The 19,290-nt window shown below is 42.3% G+C and overlaps 2 protein-coding genes across 4 annotated transcripts in view; both read left to right on the plus strand.

The window, feature by feature from the left end:
• LOC129823826 (protein wntless homolog) overlaps positions 1–10,721 on the plus strand; it is a 28,203-nt gene extending 17,482 nt beyond the window's left edge. Inside the window, exons 6-13 of one of the 2 annotated variants that reach the window (XM_055882851.1) lie at positions 336–504; positions 3,477–3,574; positions 3,687–3,750; positions 4,735–4,878; positions 5,919–6,002; positions 6,200–6,353; positions 8,484–8,581; positions 9,533–9,622. In XM_055882851.1, coding sequence (XP_055738826.1) covers positions 336–504; positions 3,477–3,574; positions 3,687–3,750; positions 4,735–4,878; positions 5,919–6,002; positions 6,200–6,353; positions 8,484–8,533 — 763 coding nt within the window. In that variant the 3' untranslated portion in view covers positions 8,534–8,581; positions 9,533–9,622. Of the gene's footprint in view, positions 1–335; positions 505–3,476; positions 3,575–3,686; positions 3,751–4,734; positions 4,879–5,918; positions 6,003–6,199; positions 6,354–8,483; positions 8,582–9,532 lie in introns of both variants that reach the window. The other variant, XM_055882850.1, reaches the window with a different exon arrangement.
• A 1,748-nt stretch (positions 10,722–12,469) lies between these two features.
• The window catches only part of LOC129823827 (guanine nucleotide-binding protein G(I)/G(S)/G(O) subunit gamma-12-like), a 62,110-nt gene continuing 55,289 nt past the window's right edge, over positions 12,470–19,290 (plus strand). The window contains exon 1 of one of the 2 annotated variants that reach the window (XM_055882854.1): positions 12,470–12,989. The gene's annotated coding sequence lies outside the window, so the exon portion shown is untranslated. The remainder of the gene's footprint in view (positions 12,990–19,290) is intronic. The other variant, XM_055882852.1, reaches the window with a different exon arrangement.

Raw genomic sequence — 19,290 nt, forward strand, 5'->3', positions numbered from 1 at the left:
AGTCTCCCCAGTGGCTGGGGAGGTGGACTATGGAGTCTCCCCAGTGGCTGGGGAGGTGGACTATGGAGTCTCCCCATGTTATGAGTTCTCCGGTTACATTTCCGTGCTATGTTGAGTTGAAATAACGTGTTAAATTATCTGAAAACCAACCATTTAACAATTCTGCTGAATTATAAGAAAGTAATGTCCATAGTCATTTATATTGATTGTGAGCATTATGTTAATGCAGTATGCTATTAATGACGATGATTGCTATTTCTATTTATGTTGATGATCATGATGGTGGGGATGATTAATGATTTTGATAATGATCCAGTTGATGGTGTGTCCTCCAGGGTGATCTTTGCCCTGGGCTTGTGCATGACCTTCATCAACATCCCGGTGGAGTGGTTCTCTGTGGGCTTCAACTGGACCTGGATGCTGCTGTTCGGGGACATCCGGCAGGGCATCTTCTACGCCATGCTGCTCTCCTTCTGGATCATCTTCTGTGGAGAGCACCTCATGGTCTGTCTCTTCACCTTTTCACTGACTTGGTATCCATTGAGCCAGTGACTTGGTATCCATTGAGCCAGTGACTTGGTATCCATTGAGCCAGTGACTTGGTATCCATTGAGCCAGTGACTTGGTATCCATTGAGCCAGTGACTTGGTATCCATTGAGCCAGTGACTTGGTATCCATTGAGCCAGTGACTTGGTATCCATTGAGCCAGTGACTTGGTATCCATTGACCAAAATCTGTAGCGCGGAAGCTCTCCGTTGTAGCGTGGTTGACATTAAAAGGTAATTTCCAATTGAGCTGACATATGTAGCGTTAACTGTGAAAGTCTACGCGAAAGTGGTAACATTGCCTTTCAAATTAAATCAAATGTATTTATAAAACCCGTTTTTTTCATCAGCAGATGTCAAAGTGCTTATACAGAAACCCAGCCTAAAACCCCAAACAGCAAGCAATGCTGATGTAGAAGCACGCACTGTGTCTAGGAAAAACTCCCTAGAAAGGCAGGAACCTAGGAAGAAACCTAGAGCGGACCAGGCTCTGAGAGGTGGCCAGTCCTCTTCTGGCTGTGCTGTTAGAGATTACAGTATAAGAGTACATGGCCATTAAGGCCAGATCGTTCTTCAAGATGTTCAAATGGTCATAGATGACCATCAGGGTCAAATACACTGAACAATAATATAAAGTAAAGTGCTGGTTTCATGAGCTGAAATAAAAGATCCCAGAAATGTTCCATACGCACAAAAAGCTTTTTTCTCTCAAATGTTGTGCAGAAATTTGTTTACATCCCTGTTAGTGAGCCTTTCTACTTTTAGACAATCCATTCACCTGACAGGTGTGGCATATCAAGAAGCTGATAAACTGCATGATCATTACACAGGTGTGCCTTGTGCTGGGGGCAATAAAAGTCCACTCCTAAAATGTGCAGTTTTGTCACTAAAGACAATGCCACAGGTGTCAAGTTTTGAGGGAGTGTGCAATTGGCATGCTGACTGCAGGAATGTCCACCAGAGCTGTTGCAAGATAATTTAATATTAATTTCTCTACCATAATTAATCAATCAAACTGATTTATAAAGCCCTTTTTATATCAGAAAGCCGCCTCCAATGTCGTTTTTAGAGAATTTGGCACTACGTCCAACCGGCCTCACAACCGCAGACCATGTGCATGGCAACGTGTGGGCGAGCGGTTTGAATTAGTATCCATGGACTTAGGATGACTTTGTATCCATAGTCCTAAAACCTTTTAATGCTGCTTAATGTCTTGCTATCTGCTATGTTAAATAAAGGTTAGAGAAGGAAAGGTCTGTCATAGTATTGTGCCCTTTGTTGTATACACCAAATAAGAATGGTTAGCTATATGGTCATTGTAGATTTGTTTCATTTACATACATAGTGTCTTCACAAAGTATTCATACCCCTTGACTTATTCAAAAGGTTGTTACAGCCTGAATAAAAATGTTTTGCTAATTTATTGAAATTAAAATACAGATATCTAATTTACAATTTACATAAGTATTCACACCCTTGAGTCAATACTTTGTAGAAGCACCTTTGGCAGTGTTTACAGCTGTGAGTCTTTCTGGGTAAGTCTAAGAGCTTTGCACATCTGGATTCCGCAACATTTGCCCATTATTATTTTCAAAATTCTTCAATCTCTGTCAAGTTGGTTGTTGATCATCGCTAGACTATTTTCAGGTCTTTCCATAGATTTTCAAGTAGATTAAAGTCAAAACTGTAGCTTGGCCACTTAGGAACATCCACTGTCTTCTTGGTAAGTAACTCCAGTGTAGATTTGTCCTTGTGTATTAGGTTATTGTTGTGCTGAAAGGTGAATTAATCTTCCAGTGTCTGTTAGAAAGCAGACTGAACCAGGTTTTCCTACAGAATTTTGCCTGTGCTAAGCTCCATTTCTTTTTATCCATGCAAATTCCCCAGTCCTGAAAGATTACAAGCAATGACAACATGAGTCAGCCACCACTATGCTTGAAATATTGGAAGTGGTACTCAGTAATGTGTTGTACTGGATTTGCGCCAACATTAACACTTTGTATTCAGGACATATAGTGAATTGCTGTGCCACATTTTTTACAGTATTACTTTAGTGCCTTGTTGCAAACAGGATGCATGTTTTGGAATATTTATATTTTTTGCAGGCTTCCTTCTTTTAACTCTGTCAATCAGGTTAGTATTGTGGCGTAACTACTATGTTGTTGATCCAGCCTCTGTTTTCTCCTGTCACAGCCATTCAACTATGTAACTGTAAAGTTACCATTGGCCTCATGGTGGAATCCCTGAGCAGGTTCCTTCCTCTCCGGCAACTGAGTTAGGAAGGAGGTCGATCTTTGTAGTGACTAGGTGTATTGATAAACCATCCAAAGTGTAATTAATAACTTCACTATGCTCAAAGGGATATTCAATGTCTACATTTGTTTTGCCTCATCTACCAGTAGGTGCCATTATTTGTGAGACATTGGAAAATCTCCCTGGTCTTTGTGGTTGAATCTGTGTTTGAATTTCACTGCTCAACTGAGGGACCTTATAGATATTTGTGTGTGTGTGTGGTACAGAGATGAGGTAGTTATTCAAAAATCATGTTCAATGCTGTTATTGCACACTTATTATGTGACTTGTTAAGCCATAACAAAGGTGTTGAATACTTATAGACTCAAGTTATTTCGGCTTTACATTTTTCATTAATTTGTAAAAAATTCTAAAACCATAATTCCACTTTGACATTATGGGGTATTGTGTGTGTGTGTGTAGGCCGGTGACAAAATCTAAAAGCAATGTCATTTTTAAATTCAGGCTGTAACACAACAAAATGTGTAAAAAGTCCAGGGGTGTGAATCCTTTTTGAAGGCGCTGTAGATACATGGTTTGGTTTAGAGCAGGATACTGCTGTTTTCTAACTCTTTTATTATTTCATCCCTCCTCTCTTGTATTTCTGTTCTGTGTCCCACCTTTATCATTACCCTCAGGACCAGATGGAGAGGAACCATTTCTCAATCTACTGGAAGCAGGTGGGACCCATTGTCTTCGGCTCCTTCTGCCTGTTTATCTTCGACATGTGTGAGAGGTGAGGCTGAAACACACACACTTCCTTCGTCACACTGTCAAAATAAAACTTGTTTCGAGGTTACCACCACAATTCTGCAGGGACCATTTCTGAAATATTTTTTTCCCACCAGGGGAGTCCAATTGAAGAACCCGTTCTACAGTATTTGGGCTTCCGACGTGGGGACTGAGTTGGCTGTATCCTTTACGTTACTATGATTACTCCTTACCTTAGAAAGTTGACGTATCAAGGGAGACTAAACTAGGGATGAAGTCTTGTAAATCTGAAAGTAATGTGTCCATGTTATTGTACTGTATATTCCAATTTAAGCTCCCAGTTTATCCTAGTATTAGTATTTCTCTGATCTCTCTCTCTTATTTCATTGCAACATAGGGCCAGATTGTATATCAATATTTGACAGAGACATGCTAACATTAATCAGAGCACTTCTCCTCCATCAGTCACAGGCTGTCCCTGAGGTCCTCTCCACTGTTCTGTGCTGCAGTGAGGAATAATTCAGTGTTGCTGGCAGTGCCTACTCCTGCCTTGGGCCATCTCTCTTCTGGGTCTCCCCTCTGCCTGCTCTCTCTCTCTCTGTGTGGGTGTCGAGGAGAGCTGTAGTGGGGATCCCACAGGCCTAGGTGATGCACGATTCATCAGTATAACCCCCCCCTCCCCTCCCCTATCAAACTAGTGGCACCAAGAGTCTCTTGGTTTGTCTCTCGCTCTCCTTCACTCTTGCTTTCTCCCTCTAGCATTCCCTCTTTCTCTCTCTCTCCTTCTCTTTCTTGCTCACTCTCCAGTCTAGTGGGAGAAAAAAGGCCTGTGAAAAGACAGCAATCTCTATCAAGCCTATAAGTAGACCATGGCATATTCACTAGCTTTTAGAACCTTTCAGCCGAAGAGGTTTCCATTTTTTATATTTAGTGTTCCTAGAAGTAAGCGTGCCATGAGTTTCTATCAGTCTGTTGGAAAATGTACATTGAGCTAAGACTGGGGGTTCATATGTAAAGTAAGGGCAGCGATTCCTAAATGGTGCTTCAGTTACGGTCGGTCCTATTTCTCTGGTACAGTTGAAGTCTAGCCTTTTCAGTTTGTTGAGTAATATTGTAACTATTTATTAAGCTATGCTTTTTTAGCATCACCATGCTAGTTCCCTCCTTGACTGAGGTTGATAACAGATGGCGTTCATCATCGTAGCGGGGATCTGTGCCTGTCTCTACTTCCTCTTCCTGTGCTTCATGGTGTTCCAAGTGTTCCGCAACATCAGTGGGAAGAGGTCCTCCCTGCCCGCCATGTCCAAGGCCAGACGCCTGCACTATGAGGTCTGTGTGTGTTTGAGTATACATTTGTGCACCTAAAATTGTGTTTTCATACAGTACCAGTCAAAAGTTTGGACATCTACTAATTCAATTGTTTTTTTTTATTTTTACTATTTTCTACATTATAGAATAATAGTGAAGACATCAAAACTATGAAGTAACACATGGAATCATGTAGTATGTTTGTTCAACAGTCTTGAAGGAGTTCCCACATGCAGAGTAGTTGTTGGCTGCTTTTCCTTCACTCTGCGGTCCAACTCATCCCAAACCATCTCAATTGGGTTGAGGTCGGGTGATTGTGGAGGCCAGGTCATCTAATACAGCACTACCTTCACTCTCCTTCTTGGTCAAATAGCCCTTACACAGCCTGGAGGTGTGTTGGGTCATTGTCCCGTTGAAAAACAAATGATAGTCCCACTAAGCGCAAACCAGATGGGATGGCGTATCGCTGCAGAATGTGGTAGCCATGCTGGTTAAGTGTGCCTTGAATTCAAAATAAATCACTGATAGTGTCACCAGCAAAACACCATCTCCTCCATGCTTCACGGTGGGAACCATACATGCAGAAATAATCTGTTCACCTACTCTGTGTCTCACAAAGACACCGCGGGTTGGAACCAAAAATCAAAATTTGGACTCCTCAGACCAAAGGACAGATTTCCACCGGTCTAATGGCCATTGCTCGTGTTTCTTGGCCCAAGAAAGTCTCTTCTTATTGGTGTCCTTTTGTTGTGGTTTCTTTGCAATTTGACTATGAAGGCCTGATTCATGCAGTCTCCTGTGGAAACAGTTGATGTTGAAAAGTGTCTGTTACTTGAACCTGAAGCATTTATTTGGGCTGCAATTTCTGAGGCGGGTAACTAATGAACTTATCCTCTGCAGCAGAGGTAACTGTGTCTTCCTTTTCTGTGGCGGTCCTCATGAGAGCCAGTTTCTTCCCCTCTCAGGGGATCATCTTCATGGATAGTAATAGTAACTGTAATCTTCCTCTCAGAGGATCATCTTCATGGATAGTAATAGTAACTGTAATCTTCCTCTCTCAGGGCCTTATCTTCCGGTTCAAGTTCCTCATGTTGGTCACTCTGACCTGTGCTGCAATGACTGTCATCTTCTTCATCATCAGTCAGGTGAGTTATGTCTGTGTGTTTGACTGCAGGGGTATCCCAGAATCGTCTGGTGAGGATTAGGTATTTAAGCATGTTCATTAGGGCACTCTGTAGCTAAATGTTTTGCACTGGAAAAATGAAGTGTTTCTTATTGGACAATGTTTTGTAGTGTTTTTGCTTACATTTCGTACCTATTGAACACAACCCATATTGTCAAGGTGAACGAGGGCCACTGGCACTGGGGAGACTACACGGTGCAGGTGAACAGTGCCTTCTTCACGGGAATCTACGGCATGTGGAACCTCTACGTGTTCGCCATCATGTTCCTGTATGCTCCCTCACACAAACGCTACGGAGACGAGCAGTCCAGCGGTGAGTCTAACTAACAGCTGCTTCTAATGGTCAACTGTGTCAGTAGGTCAAAAAGGAAGTCAAATTTTATTTAAGTGTATCATAATATTCTTTATATACTTTACTGTACAGAAAAAAATAATAACACGCAACAGTGTCTCCTTTTATGACGGTTAAGGTCAAATATCTTGAAAAATATCTTACATTTTTATCTTGCAATGTTATCTTACATTTCAAAGTTCTATTTAAATTTGTCTTGAAATAAGTTGACCAATGACTTTAGATAATTTAGCTTGGTAAGCAAAACATATTGTAACGACCCTGGGTTTATAAGTGCGGAAATCGACTCTGCCGCTCGAGCATGCTTTTGTGGCACAGTCGATAGCACGCCGGACCTCGGGCTAGAAGGTTGAGGTTTCGAGACACTTATCACTCAATGTAAGATATTTAGGCTTGCTTAGATTTCCCTTTTTGCATTGCAGTTTCAGCAGATAAAGTATACTGTCTGGAATCAGAAGGCATGAAATGAAAGGAAAATTGGATCTACAAAAGATGTTCAGGAGAAAAAAGTTAAATGACTGCTGTCTTAAAAAGATAACACATCGGCGGATTCAGACAAAAATATGTCAAAGTTTTGGACTATTTAAAATGCTTTTCAACAGAAATAGTTTTCTTATTGACTTCAGGTTCAGGTAGCCCTTCCCCAGGGCTGGCTCCAGACATAAGCGACATAAATGTTCACTTAGGAGCCCCTGACCCCCAAAAATATGATACAGTGCCTTCAGAAAGTATTCATACCCCTTGACTTATTTCACATTTTGTTGTTAGTCTGATTTCAAAATGGACTAAATAGATTTTTTTTCTCTCACCCGTCTACACCCAATACCCCATAATGACAGTGAAAATGTTAGAAATTTGTGAAAATTTATAAAAAATTAAATACAGGAAGATCTAATTTACATACATATTCACACCCTTTGAGCCAATATATGTTAGAATCACATTTAGCAGCAGTTACACCTGTGAGTCTTTCTGGGTAAGTCTAAGAGCTTTGCACACCAGGATTGTATAATATTTGCCCATTTATTATTTTCAAAATTCTTCAAGCTCTGTCAAGTTGATTATTGATCATTGCTAGACAACCATGTTCAAGTCTTGCCATAGATTTAAGGAGATTAAAGTCAACTGTAACTAGGCCACTCAGGAACATTCACTGTCGTCTTGGTAAGCAACTCCAGTGTAGATTTGGCCTTGTGTTTTAGGTTATTATCCTGCTGAAAGGTGAATTCATCTCCCAATGTCTGGTGGAAAGCAGGAAACCATATTTTCTTCTAGAATTTTGCCTGAGCTTATTTAAAAAAAAAAAAATTCACCTTTTATTTAACCAGGTAAGCCAGTTGAGAACAAGTTCTCATTTACAACTGCGACCTGTCCAAGATATAGCAAAGCAGTGCGACCAAAAACAACACAGAGTTACACATAAATAAACATACAGTCAATAACACAATCAAAAAATCTATGTAAAGTGTGTGCAAATGTAGAAGATTAGGGAGGTAAGGCAATAAATAGGCAGTTATAGGGTTTAGCTCCATTCCATTTCTTTTTTTATACTGAATAACTCCCCAGTCGTTAACGATTAGAAGTATACCCATAACATGATGCAGCTACCACTGCTTGAAAATGTGGAGCGTGGTTCTCCATATTGTGGTGTATTGGATTTTCCCCAAACATAACACTTTGTATTCAGGACAAAAAGTTATTTGCTTTGCCACATTTTTTGCAGTATTACTTTAGTTCCTTTTTGCAAACAGGATGCATGTTTTGGAAAAAGTATTATTCTGTACAGGCTTCCTTATTTTCACTCTTGTCAATTAGGTTAGTATTGTGGAGTAACTACAATGTTGTTGACCCATCCTCAGTTTTCTCCTATTACAGCCATTAAACTCTAACTGTTTAAAAGTCACTATTGGCCTCATGGTGAAATCCCTGAGCGGTTTCCTTCCTCTCCGGCAACTGAGTTAGGAAGGACGACTGTATATTTGTTGTGAATGGGTGTATTGACACACCATCTAAAGTGTAATTAATAACGTTATCATGCTCAAAGGGATATTAAATGTCTGCTTTTTTAAATTTATACCCATCTACCAATAGGTGCCATTCTTTGCGAGGCATCGGAAAACCTCCCTGGTCTTTGTGGTTGAATCTGTGTTTGAAATTCACTGCTCAACTGAGGAACCTTACAATTATCTGTAAGTGTGGGTACAGAGATGAGGTAGTCATTCAAAGATAATGTTAAACACTATTATTGCACACAGTGAGTCCATGCAACTTATTATGTGACTTGTTAAGCACATTTTTACTCCTGAACTTATTTAGACTTGCCATAACAAAGGGATTAAATACTTACTGACGCAAGACATTTCAGCTATTGATTTTTAATGTATTTTTTTACATTTCAAATACATAATTTCACTTTGACATTATGGGGTATTGTGTGTACACCAGTGACAAAAGATCTCAATTTAAAATTCCGGCTGTTATAACAAAATGTGGAAAAAGTCAAGGGGTGTGAATACTTTCTGAAGGCAAGGCACTGTTTATATTTTTTTGGGGGGGGGGGGGGGGGGGACTCAGTCGTGTTCTCAACCTAGTATTGAGAGTAAGAATAGTAGAGTACATCAGGTGCAATTTTGAAATTTGGTTGTGCCTCAGCAGTTTTTCTCTGTCAGACACTACATTAGCTATGTCAACTAACAATTTTTAGATTGCCAGCTATCTAAACTTCTAGTATTCATGGACAAATACCGACCGGGGACGATACACAGGGCACGTTCCCAGAGACCCTGACCTCCAGGGGCCCCAGTGAATTTGTTAGTAATTCTCACTCAGATATCTTATTAAGATGGCATTAAGTCATGACAAAATATGTAGAATTGCAGGGAATTTGTTTTAAAACTGCAAAAATGTATCTCCACCCCATGGCAAAAATGCGTAAAATAGCAGGGAATTCACTTTAAAACTACCAATTTTTCACCACTATCAAGATGGGGGACACTAAAATGTTGTGAGGTGAGGGACCTGCTCCTCCCTGTTTCAGTTTTGTTTTCTTCCATTTGGTGCCTAATGAGCACAAAGCAGATGACCCAGATGTACTGCTGTCTGTGTTTACTATACTGACTTGTGTGTTGGTCTCTGTGCAGGAGACGCAGGAGCCAGTGGCGAGGACATCCAGCTGACCACCACCATCACCCACGTGGACGGACCCACCGAGATCTACAAGATGACGGGCAAGGAAGCCCAAGAGTAGACCACCCTCCCCTGGACATCAAACCACCTCCAAACACCCCTCCCTCAAACCGTGACTGTGCTTCCTTTAACCGTGTTACCCATGTGCCCCACATTGTCCCAAAAGTTCAAAAGCAACTTTATCTGTAGCCCTTTAGTCCTTTCATTTCATTGCAAACATGGGGCCAGATTGTATATTCATTTTTGACATTTGACATAGTTTGTTAACTATCAGTGTTTGTAATGTTGTTGTTGAACAACTGTACTCTTATGTCCAGGTTGTGAAAATCTGCTTTGCGATGGAGTGGAAGGATGTAGAACACATCTGCTGGTCATGAGGTAGTTGGGGAGGGAACAAAACACTCCAGGTAGATGTTGTCTTCACAAATCTAGGATCAGCATACCATCCCTCAAATCCTAAACAAACCCATTAGGGGTAAAGTGCAAATCTGAAATTGGATCAGTGTCCAGTGGCAACGGCATCCAACTACAGGAAAAACATTGTGGGCTTTCAAGGCACTATATTGTGGCGTAACTGGTTGCCTCACTGAAGACAACATTACTTAGGTTTTTAGAGAGAACTACATTTGGATGACTGCTGTTTTTGGCACTCCGCCTCTGCAGTTTTAGATTGAAACAACCAGTAGGACATATATAAGTGTATGTCAATGCCTCATGGTACAAGGTCCAAGATGACCACTTTCTGAAGATCTGTCAAAAGAAAGCATATCTCTGCAAGTTGTCAGTATCTTTGTCTTTTTTTGTCACTTCTGTCCACACTCACGTTCAGCTGTACACATCCATGGAACTTTCTAGGCTACTGTGTTCTCTTGTCTATCACTCTCCCAAGTGGGGGGGATAATACCTTTTTGTATTGTGGGGGAAAGAATTACAAACCACAGGGCCTTTTTTGGGAAACACCAAGTTCATTATGTTACGATGTAGATATATATATTTTATAAAGTGCTTATTTTCAACTGTATGAAATATTTGCATATGCTGTATCACTGTCTGTTGGCAACAAAAGATAATTGAGCTTCGAAGATGACTATGACGTGGTAGTTTTGTGCTTTTTATGCTAAATTAAATAAAATGTTTACTTTATGCCTAGTTTTGGAATATTTTCAAAGTAAATTCACAAGTTGTTGTTGTAGGGAATTTCCTTGCGGTCTAAGAAAAATGCAACTTAACCAGCATTTCTATTGTAGGCTAATTGTTTATGTGCTTACTGTTATCCAGGATGCACCACATCTGGCTGTGATTGGGAGTCCCATTGGGCGGCGCACAATTGGCCAGGCGTCGTCTGGGTTTGGCCGGGGTAGGCCATCGTTGTAAATAAGTATTTGTTCTTAACTGACTTGCCTAGTTAAATAAAGGTTAAATATATATAAAAAAACAAATTAGACAGTACTGAACTCATTTGCAAAGAAATGGCAAGTTTACTGAACATTTTCTGTTCCAAAATAAATGGAAATCATTCCTCTTTTGCTTGCAGGAGTTCATCTTCTCCCGTAGCAGCTCTGTGAGCCTGAAGAAGGGGAAAAAGACATCTTCAACTTCTGTGTTGATACAATATTAGAGAACTGAAATTCACGTAGAACGGAGTGACTAGTAGTGCTTACAGGCTTCTTGTCCTTTCCTCAGAGACCTCAGTGCTCCATCGAAGCAGCTAGTTCCTCCAGCCTTCTTCCCGCCTGTAGCAGTGGACAGGCTGGTAGAGGACAGTTCTTTTTCTGATTCCTTGGTCTCCCGTTCAAGGAGCATAGTGTTTCCACCGGTGGTCAGCACCTCATAACTGATGGGCTGCTGCTGTGGAGCCTCAGCTAGTACCATGCCCTTCTCAGGGTCCACAGAGCTCACTGACTGCTGTCTGTGGGAGATGGAGGTGTTTTTTGTGTTGGAAAGGTTTAGAAAATATCACAGTCGACTGCAGTTACAGCACTTACTGCAGTTTCAAAACGGCAATCTTTTTTTTTGTAAGGGTGTGACTGAAACAGGAACCAAATTCGCCATTCATGTATACAGTGGGTATGTACAAATTAATGTGATATTTGAGTCTCTCGCACTAACTGCAGTTAATACTGCACTCTGACTTCAATCTTTTTTCGTAAGGGCATCTTTGGTCACGTTTGCATGGGTCAAACAAAAGCACCCTAATGATTGGTTGACAATCGAGCCTCCCACAATTGTATTTTTTTTTAAATGTAACCTTTATTTAACTAGGCAAGTCGGTTAATAACATTCTTATTTACAATGATGGCCTGCCCCGGCCAAACCCTAACCCCGGACATCACTAAGGCCAATTGTGCGCCGCCCTATGGGACTTCCAATTACGGTCAGTTGTGATACAGCCTGGAATGCAGGCGGCTGCAAGTTGTAGCTGGTAAGGAGCAAGTGCAGAAAATTGCAGCCGATACTTCATGACCTTTGATCACATGGTTGTTGCAAAGTTCATGCAGCCGACATGTAGGTGCAAATCGGACAGTTTTTATGCTCATAATGGCTGACTTTGAAAGGCAGTGACCATCTTGACAAAAGTGAAATGCGCGAACGAGCCCATTGCCTTTGGATGGTAAGTTGAAACCACTCAATATCGCCATCTGCCGGCCTTTGGGCTAATATGAAGTATAGCCCAGTACAGGGGCCCCCACGCGAATTGGTGGCCCATTATTTGCCCCCCCAAGTGTTTTTATTGTTTGACATAATAGTCTAAAAAACATAAGGAAAGCAGCTCCAAGAGATTTTAATTTAAGAAATCTGTTTGCAAGTATTCCCACTCATAATGGAGATAAACGTTGTCGTATCATGATGTAATCAAGTTTTAAAATTATTGTTTTAGTCAAACATATCTGTTGTTTGGGCTTCTTGCGGTCAATTTTCCGTCTACAAATGTTCTTGTAATTATGTTCCGGCGCCCCGCCAAATCCGCTCAAGAAAGAATCGTCCCTCGGATGCCTAGTACATATTGTATTGAAACGCTTTGCACAGAAAGAGGGCGCCTGGGAGGCACCAATAAATACAGGAGCAGACTACAAAACAACAAATTCTCAAAACACCCGCTAGTGTTCCCACTGGTCTGTGACTCCACTTCTCTATCCGGCTGCGATCGTTAGTTTTCGTCACGAAGCGGAGGAGGGAGTGTAACCTAGTCATACGGGCAAGTAGGTGTAGAAAATATAATAATCAACGATATTTACGATAAGCGACAGCCAACACCGTGAGAAAGTGAAAGTGGCACCAGTTGGCAGTCCCAAAGACCGTCGTTTGATCCGCTTTTCATAGCTGTCAACTGTTATTGAGTGAGGTCTCCTCCTAGTTGGTGACGGATACAGTAGGCGACACGGGGAGACCAGTTTGTATTGCGCTCGCCAGGTAAGTGTGTCGTGTCAGTATACCATAAGGGTTAATCAATATAAAACACATTCTGTTTTAGCTCTTCAAAAAACGTTTCGAAAGATAACTTGCTATAACAATGTATTTATTTTGTGGGATACTCCAGTGGCACCCAGATAACATAAAATATTGACATTGTTACCAATTTTACTTACATTGGGACAGAACGTGTCACATTAGTAGAGTGCGTAATAGGTCATGCGCGTAACATAAGTGCATTATGTAGTTATTACCGTGATAATTGCATGCTATGCCTTTGGGTGTCGACGGTAATCTCCCTTCTGACCAAGAATGAATTGTAATACGCCTATTGTGAAACAGCTGAAGCACAACGTACAGTGGCAGTCTTTCTATTCGTGTAGGCTACTTATCGTCAGGCCGTCCAGAGACTGGTCGACTTGTTCGTGCAACAAGTCATAGGCTACCTGTTCAAAGCAATCCTTCTCCATACATCTAGATGTGACAGGCCAGGCACACACATTGGGCTCGAGGAGTGTGAATATTTGTCTAATACCACCTTTAATGGAAACCTATCTGAATAGAATATTGTTATCCACATGCATGCAGTAGATAATCAAATATGGCAATAATGTAGTAAACCAGTTACAAAGGGAGGATGTTCTATTGTAACTATTTCAATGACAAGTCTAGCCACCATTAGGCTACATGGCATATGAGAGCACTATGACCGGATTCCACGTTTTTATCCCGATAGAAGAAATAGCATGTTCTTGGCTCCTGAAGGTCAACGTGACCCACCTGTGTCTTCAGCTATGTCCAATGTGTTACTTATTGTAGCCAGTGGCACCTACTGGCCGCTATGAGATGAGGTGTACGATTTGCATAAATACCTGAAGCGAAACGTTCAGGGAAAGAGTGTTGGTTCCACCCCGGAGCGGAAGGAACAGTGCACATTCCCTGTTCACTCCATGGGAGTATCTCAAATGGTTTTGCTCACCTCCTCTCCTCCATCCTCGCCACCTTTTGAAAAATGTCAAAGGTAATTAATCAAGGACATGAGGCGAGGGACATGAGGCGAGGAAAGGAAACGTGGAAACAACCCACTGGTTGAATCAACGTTGTTTCCACATAATTGCAATAACAGTACGTTGAACCAGCATTGAATAGATGTTGAATTGACGTCTGGCCCAGTGGGAAATGACTTAGATGAAATGAGAACCACCTCCACTTGCGTGTCATCAGGCAAATGGAGTTTACAGGTGTGGAATCCCAAAGTATATGTGTAAAGTGGTAAAACGAATGTAGCTAGTTGTGCAATACATTTTATAGATAAAAGGATAAGTAGCGTATCATTTTAAAATGTTTGCATTCTTTTCTCCATTGAAAAAACAACAGCTCAACAGCTGATTCAAAGTGGGTGTTGCGGATTGTTAAACCCTTCTGCCTAGACGCTGCGAGGATACTTTTGCGCATCCTCTGCCGAAGTAGGTTTTCGAGGTGGGGAACAGACTCCTTCGTTCGCATACAAACATATTTACTCTTCTCGACCACTTATTGGTTTCCGGGTCACGGAGGAGAGGAGGACGGAGAAGTCGAAGTCTAATGTTTGTTGAACTTCTGTGACGTGTTCGACGCAGTTGGAGGGAAGTGTTCAGTGCTGTTGGGAGAAGCGGCTTTGACAGATTTTGTTTAGTTCGCCCTAGCAAATGAGCTGGTATTTCAGGCAAAATATTTGGGGATGCCTTGGCGGACTGACTTTAAAAAAATATATGTTTGTCTACAGTACCTGTTTATTTGGTCACCACTTTCCTAGATACCGCCACAGCTGGCTTTACTTAGGAGGGAACTATTTAGTTAGAGAGCAGAAGCAAGTCTTATTCATCCACGTGTGTGTTTTGTATGCTAATTATTGAAGTGTTTTATCATCTAAATAAGAGTGTTTCATCATGAGTGTGCTGTCTTACAAAGAGTGTGAATACTTGTGATTATTTCTTGCCCTGCTGTGAACTCATTGTGTGTCTTCTAAGAAATAGCCCCAGCCAGTATGTGTCCTTCTGTGGAATACTGTGACTCACAATTTGATGAACTTTTGTATTGCCCTGCGATTGTTAATAAACCTTGGCACTTCGGAACTCTGTCATTTATTTAGCAGACCTGTGCTTAACATGTCGCGAGGACCTCCTCTCGTGTGGCGTAGTACAGTTTACATTGTGATCATCAACAAGAGCGCTGACTGAGAGAGTGATGATGCAGCAGAATTACGACCAGCTATGGAGGCCCAGCCAGGGAGGCTCTAGGCCAAGGCGTTTATACACAGACAATAAGCCGCCCTGTGTTCTGTCGCCCCACCACAGAGTGAACACAGGCAAGGCATTGATTAGACCAACTCATTAGTACCCTTATTTACTCTCATCAAAGCCTCACTATACGACGGCCATTAAAATGAAAGGCTGTCTTGTCAAAACATGTGTGATTTTGTCATAAGGTTCCCCGGCCTGTTTCTTGGAATATCGGTACATTTACCGCTAAAACAAAACGTTACTATATGAGTTGTCGTTGTAATAATTTCCGGTAACTTCCAATTTCAGCTTTTTATGACGACATACACCATCAGTTTTTGTTCTAGCTTTTATTTTGAAACTGTACATTTACATTTGACATTTTAGTTATTTAGCAGACTCTCTCAAATCAATTTTTTTTGGTCACATACACATGGTTAGCAGATGTTAAAGCGAGTGTAGCGAAATGCTTGTACTTCTAGGTCCAACAGTGCAGCAATATCTAACAAGGAATCTAACAATTCCCCAACAACTACCTAATACACACAAATATAAAGGGATGGGATAAGAATATACACTGCTCAAAAAAATAAAGGGAACACTTAAACAACACAATGTAACTCCAAGTCAATCACACTTCTGTGAAATCAAACTGTCCACTTAGGAAGCAACACTGATTGACAATAAATTTCACATGCTGTTGTGCAAATGGAATAGACAAAAGGTGGAAATTATAGGCAATTAGCAAGACACCCCCAATAAAGGAGTGGTTCTGCAGGTGGTGACCACAGACCACTTCTCAGTTCCTATGCTTCCTGGCTGATGTTTTGGTCACTTTTGAATGCTGGCGGTGCTTTCACTCTAGTGGTAGCATGAGACGGAGGCTACAACCCACACAAGTGGCTCAGGTAGTGCAGCTCATCCAGGATGGTACATCAATGCGAGCTGTGGCAAGAAGGTTTGCTGTGTCTGTCAACGTAGTGTCCAGAGCATAGAGGCGCTACCAGGAGACAGGCCAGTACATCAGGAGACGTGGAGGAGGCCGTAGGAGGGCAACAACCCAGCAGCAGGACCGCTACCTCCGCCTTTGTGCAAGGAGGAGCACTGCCAGAGTCCTGCAAAATTACCTCCAGCAGGCCACAAATGTGCCTGTGTCAGCATATGGTCTCACAAGGGGTCTGAAGATCTCATCTCGGTACCTAATGGCAGTCAGGCTACCTCTGGCGAGCACATGGAGGGCTGTGCGGCCCCAACAAGAAATGCCACCCCACACCATGACCGCCAAACCGGTCATGCTGGAGGATGTTGCAGGCAGCAGAACGTTCTCCACGGCGTCTTCAGACTCTGTCACGTCTGTCACTTGTGTTCATGTGCTCAGTGTGAACCTGCTTTCATCTGTGAAGAGCACAGGGCGCCAGTGGCGAATTTGCCAATCTTGGTGTTCTCTGGCAAATGCCAAACGTCCTGCACGGTGTTGGATTGTAAGCACAACCCCCACCTGTGGACGTCGGGCCCTCATACTACCCTCATGGACCCCTTGTGAGACCATATGCTGACACAGGCACATTTGTGGCCTGCTGGAGGTAATTTTGCAGGGCTCTGGCAGTGCTCCTCCTTGCACAAAGGCGGAGGTAGCGGTCCTGCTGCTGGGTTGTTGCCCTCCTACGGCCTCCTCCACGTCTCCTGATGTACTGGCCTGTCTCCTGGTAGCGCCTCCATGCTCTGGACACTACGCTGACAGACACAGCAAACCTTCTTGCCACAGCTCGCATTGATGTGCCATCCTGGATGAGCTGCACTACCTGAGCCACTTGTGTGGGTTGTAGCCTCCGTCTCATGCTACCACTAGAGTGAAAGCACCGCCAGCATTCAAAAGTGACCAAAACATCAGCCAGGATGCATAGGAACTGAGAAGTGGTCTGTGGTCACCACCTGCAGAACCACTCCTTTATTGGGGGTGTCTTGCTAATTGCCTATAATTTCCACCTTTTGTCTATTCCATTTGCACAACAGCATGTGAAATGTATTGTCAATCAGTGTTGCTTCCTAAGTGGACAGTTTGATTTCACAGAAGTGTGATTGACTTGGAGTTACATTGTGTTTAAGTTTTCCCTTTATTTTTTTGAGCAGTGTATATATATAAATATATGGATGAGCAATGACAGAGCGGCATAGGCAAGATGCAATAGATGGTATAAAATACAGTATATACATATGAGATGAGTGATGCAAGATATGTAAACATTATTAAAGTGACATTATTAAAGTGACTAGTGATCCATTTATTAAAGTGGTCAATGATTTCAAGTCTGTATGTAGGTAGCAGCCTTTCTGTTAGTGATGGCTGTTTAACAGTCTGATGGCCTTGAGATAGAAGCTGTTTTTCAGTCTCTCGGTCCCAGCTTTGATGCACCTATACTGACCTCACCTTCTGGATGGTAGCGGGGTTGATGATCTTTTTGGCCTTCCTGTGACATCGGGTGCTGTAGGTGTCCTGGAGGGCAGGCAGTTTGCACCCGGTGATGCGTTGTGCAGACCGCACCACCCTCTGGAGAGCCTTGCGGTTGTGGGCGGTGCAGTTGCAGTACCAGGTGGTGATACAGCCTGACAGGATGCTCTCAATTGTGCATCTGTAACAGTTTGTGAGGGTTTTAGGTGACAAGCCACATTTCTTCAGCCTCCTGAGGTTGAAGAGGCTCTGTTGTGCCTTTTTCACCACACTGTCTGTGTGGGTGGACCATTTTAGTTTGTCCGTGACGTGTATTCCGAGGAACTTATAACTTTCCACCTTCTCAACTGCTGTCCCGTCGATGTGGAAAGGGGGGTGCTCCCTCTGCTGTTTCCTGAAGTCCACGATCATCTCCTTTGTTTTGTTGACGTTGAGTGAGAGGTTATTTTCCAACTACTGTTGTTTTTCGTCTGCAAACTTGATGATTGAATTGGAGGCGTGCATTGCCACACAGTCATGGGTGAACAGAGAGTACAGGAGGGGGCTGAGCACGCACCCTTGTGGGGCCCCAGTGTTGAGGATCAGCGAAGTGGAGGTGTTGTTTTCTACCCTCACCACCTGGGGGCGGACCGTCAGGAATCCAGAGTGACTTCCAGTTAGTGCATTCATCTTAACATGATGTTTAATTTGGAAACTGTAGTAGTTTCAATTTAGACTATTCCTGCTGTCTTCCTTCCTCCCTTTTTGGGCCGATATAATAATAAGAAATCATGGGAAGCTGTACATTCTTGACAGCAATAAACCCACAGGGTACTCACACAGTTTGACTTTTGAGTCAACGGTCTGTTTGGATACACAGGTGAAGCCAACTTGTAATGATTTCCGAAGCAAGTGTCTTCTTTGAAAGAGAAGGCTGCAGAACTTGCTCGGTAGCCGTGGCTACAGTCTTGAATAAACTCAGGTTTGTATATGAGGAAGGAAGAGCTTAGACGCAATGCAATCTTTGCTTGTGATTTTCTGTGTGTTCTACTTGTGAGGCTTCAAGTTGTTCTTGTTGATACAGTTTAATACCAACTGTCTTGCCAGTGATTAAAATATGTGCAAACACACACACACACACACACACACACACACACACACACACACACACACACACACACACACACACACACACACACACACGCGCGCGCACACACAGTCACTCAGTTCCTCTGTTTCCTCTAGCCCATGTTTATGTGGGTGATTGAATAACCTTCTCAGTAATGAACTCAGAGGATATGACTGCTCACTCCACATTGATCAACTGGTGTCCCCAAGACAATATCATAATACACTAATACAACATAAAACATAATTGTTGACATAATGTGGAAATTAGCTCTTTGTCCTCGCACCCAAATTGCATTGACAAAACAGTGCAACATCAATAACACCTTGTCATCTTCACTAGCACTTCGCTAGTCTAAAATGGGGTCTGACTTGAGTTTAAAAATGAATCCCCAAACAATCCCAATAAATCAGAAAATAGAGTATAACTGTGTAATAATCATTTGACGGTGTGGTTTGCTAGTAAATACCTGCTAATTTCTGT

The sequence above is a fragment of the Salvelinus fontinalis genome, chromosome 26, assembly GCF_029448725.1.
Source record: "Salvelinus fontinalis isolate EN_2023a chromosome 26, ASM2944872v1, whole genome shotgun sequence".
In the NCBI taxonomy this organism is placed as follows: Eukaryota; Metazoa; Chordata; class Actinopteri; order Salmoniformes; family Salmonidae; genus Salvelinus; species Salvelinus fontinalis.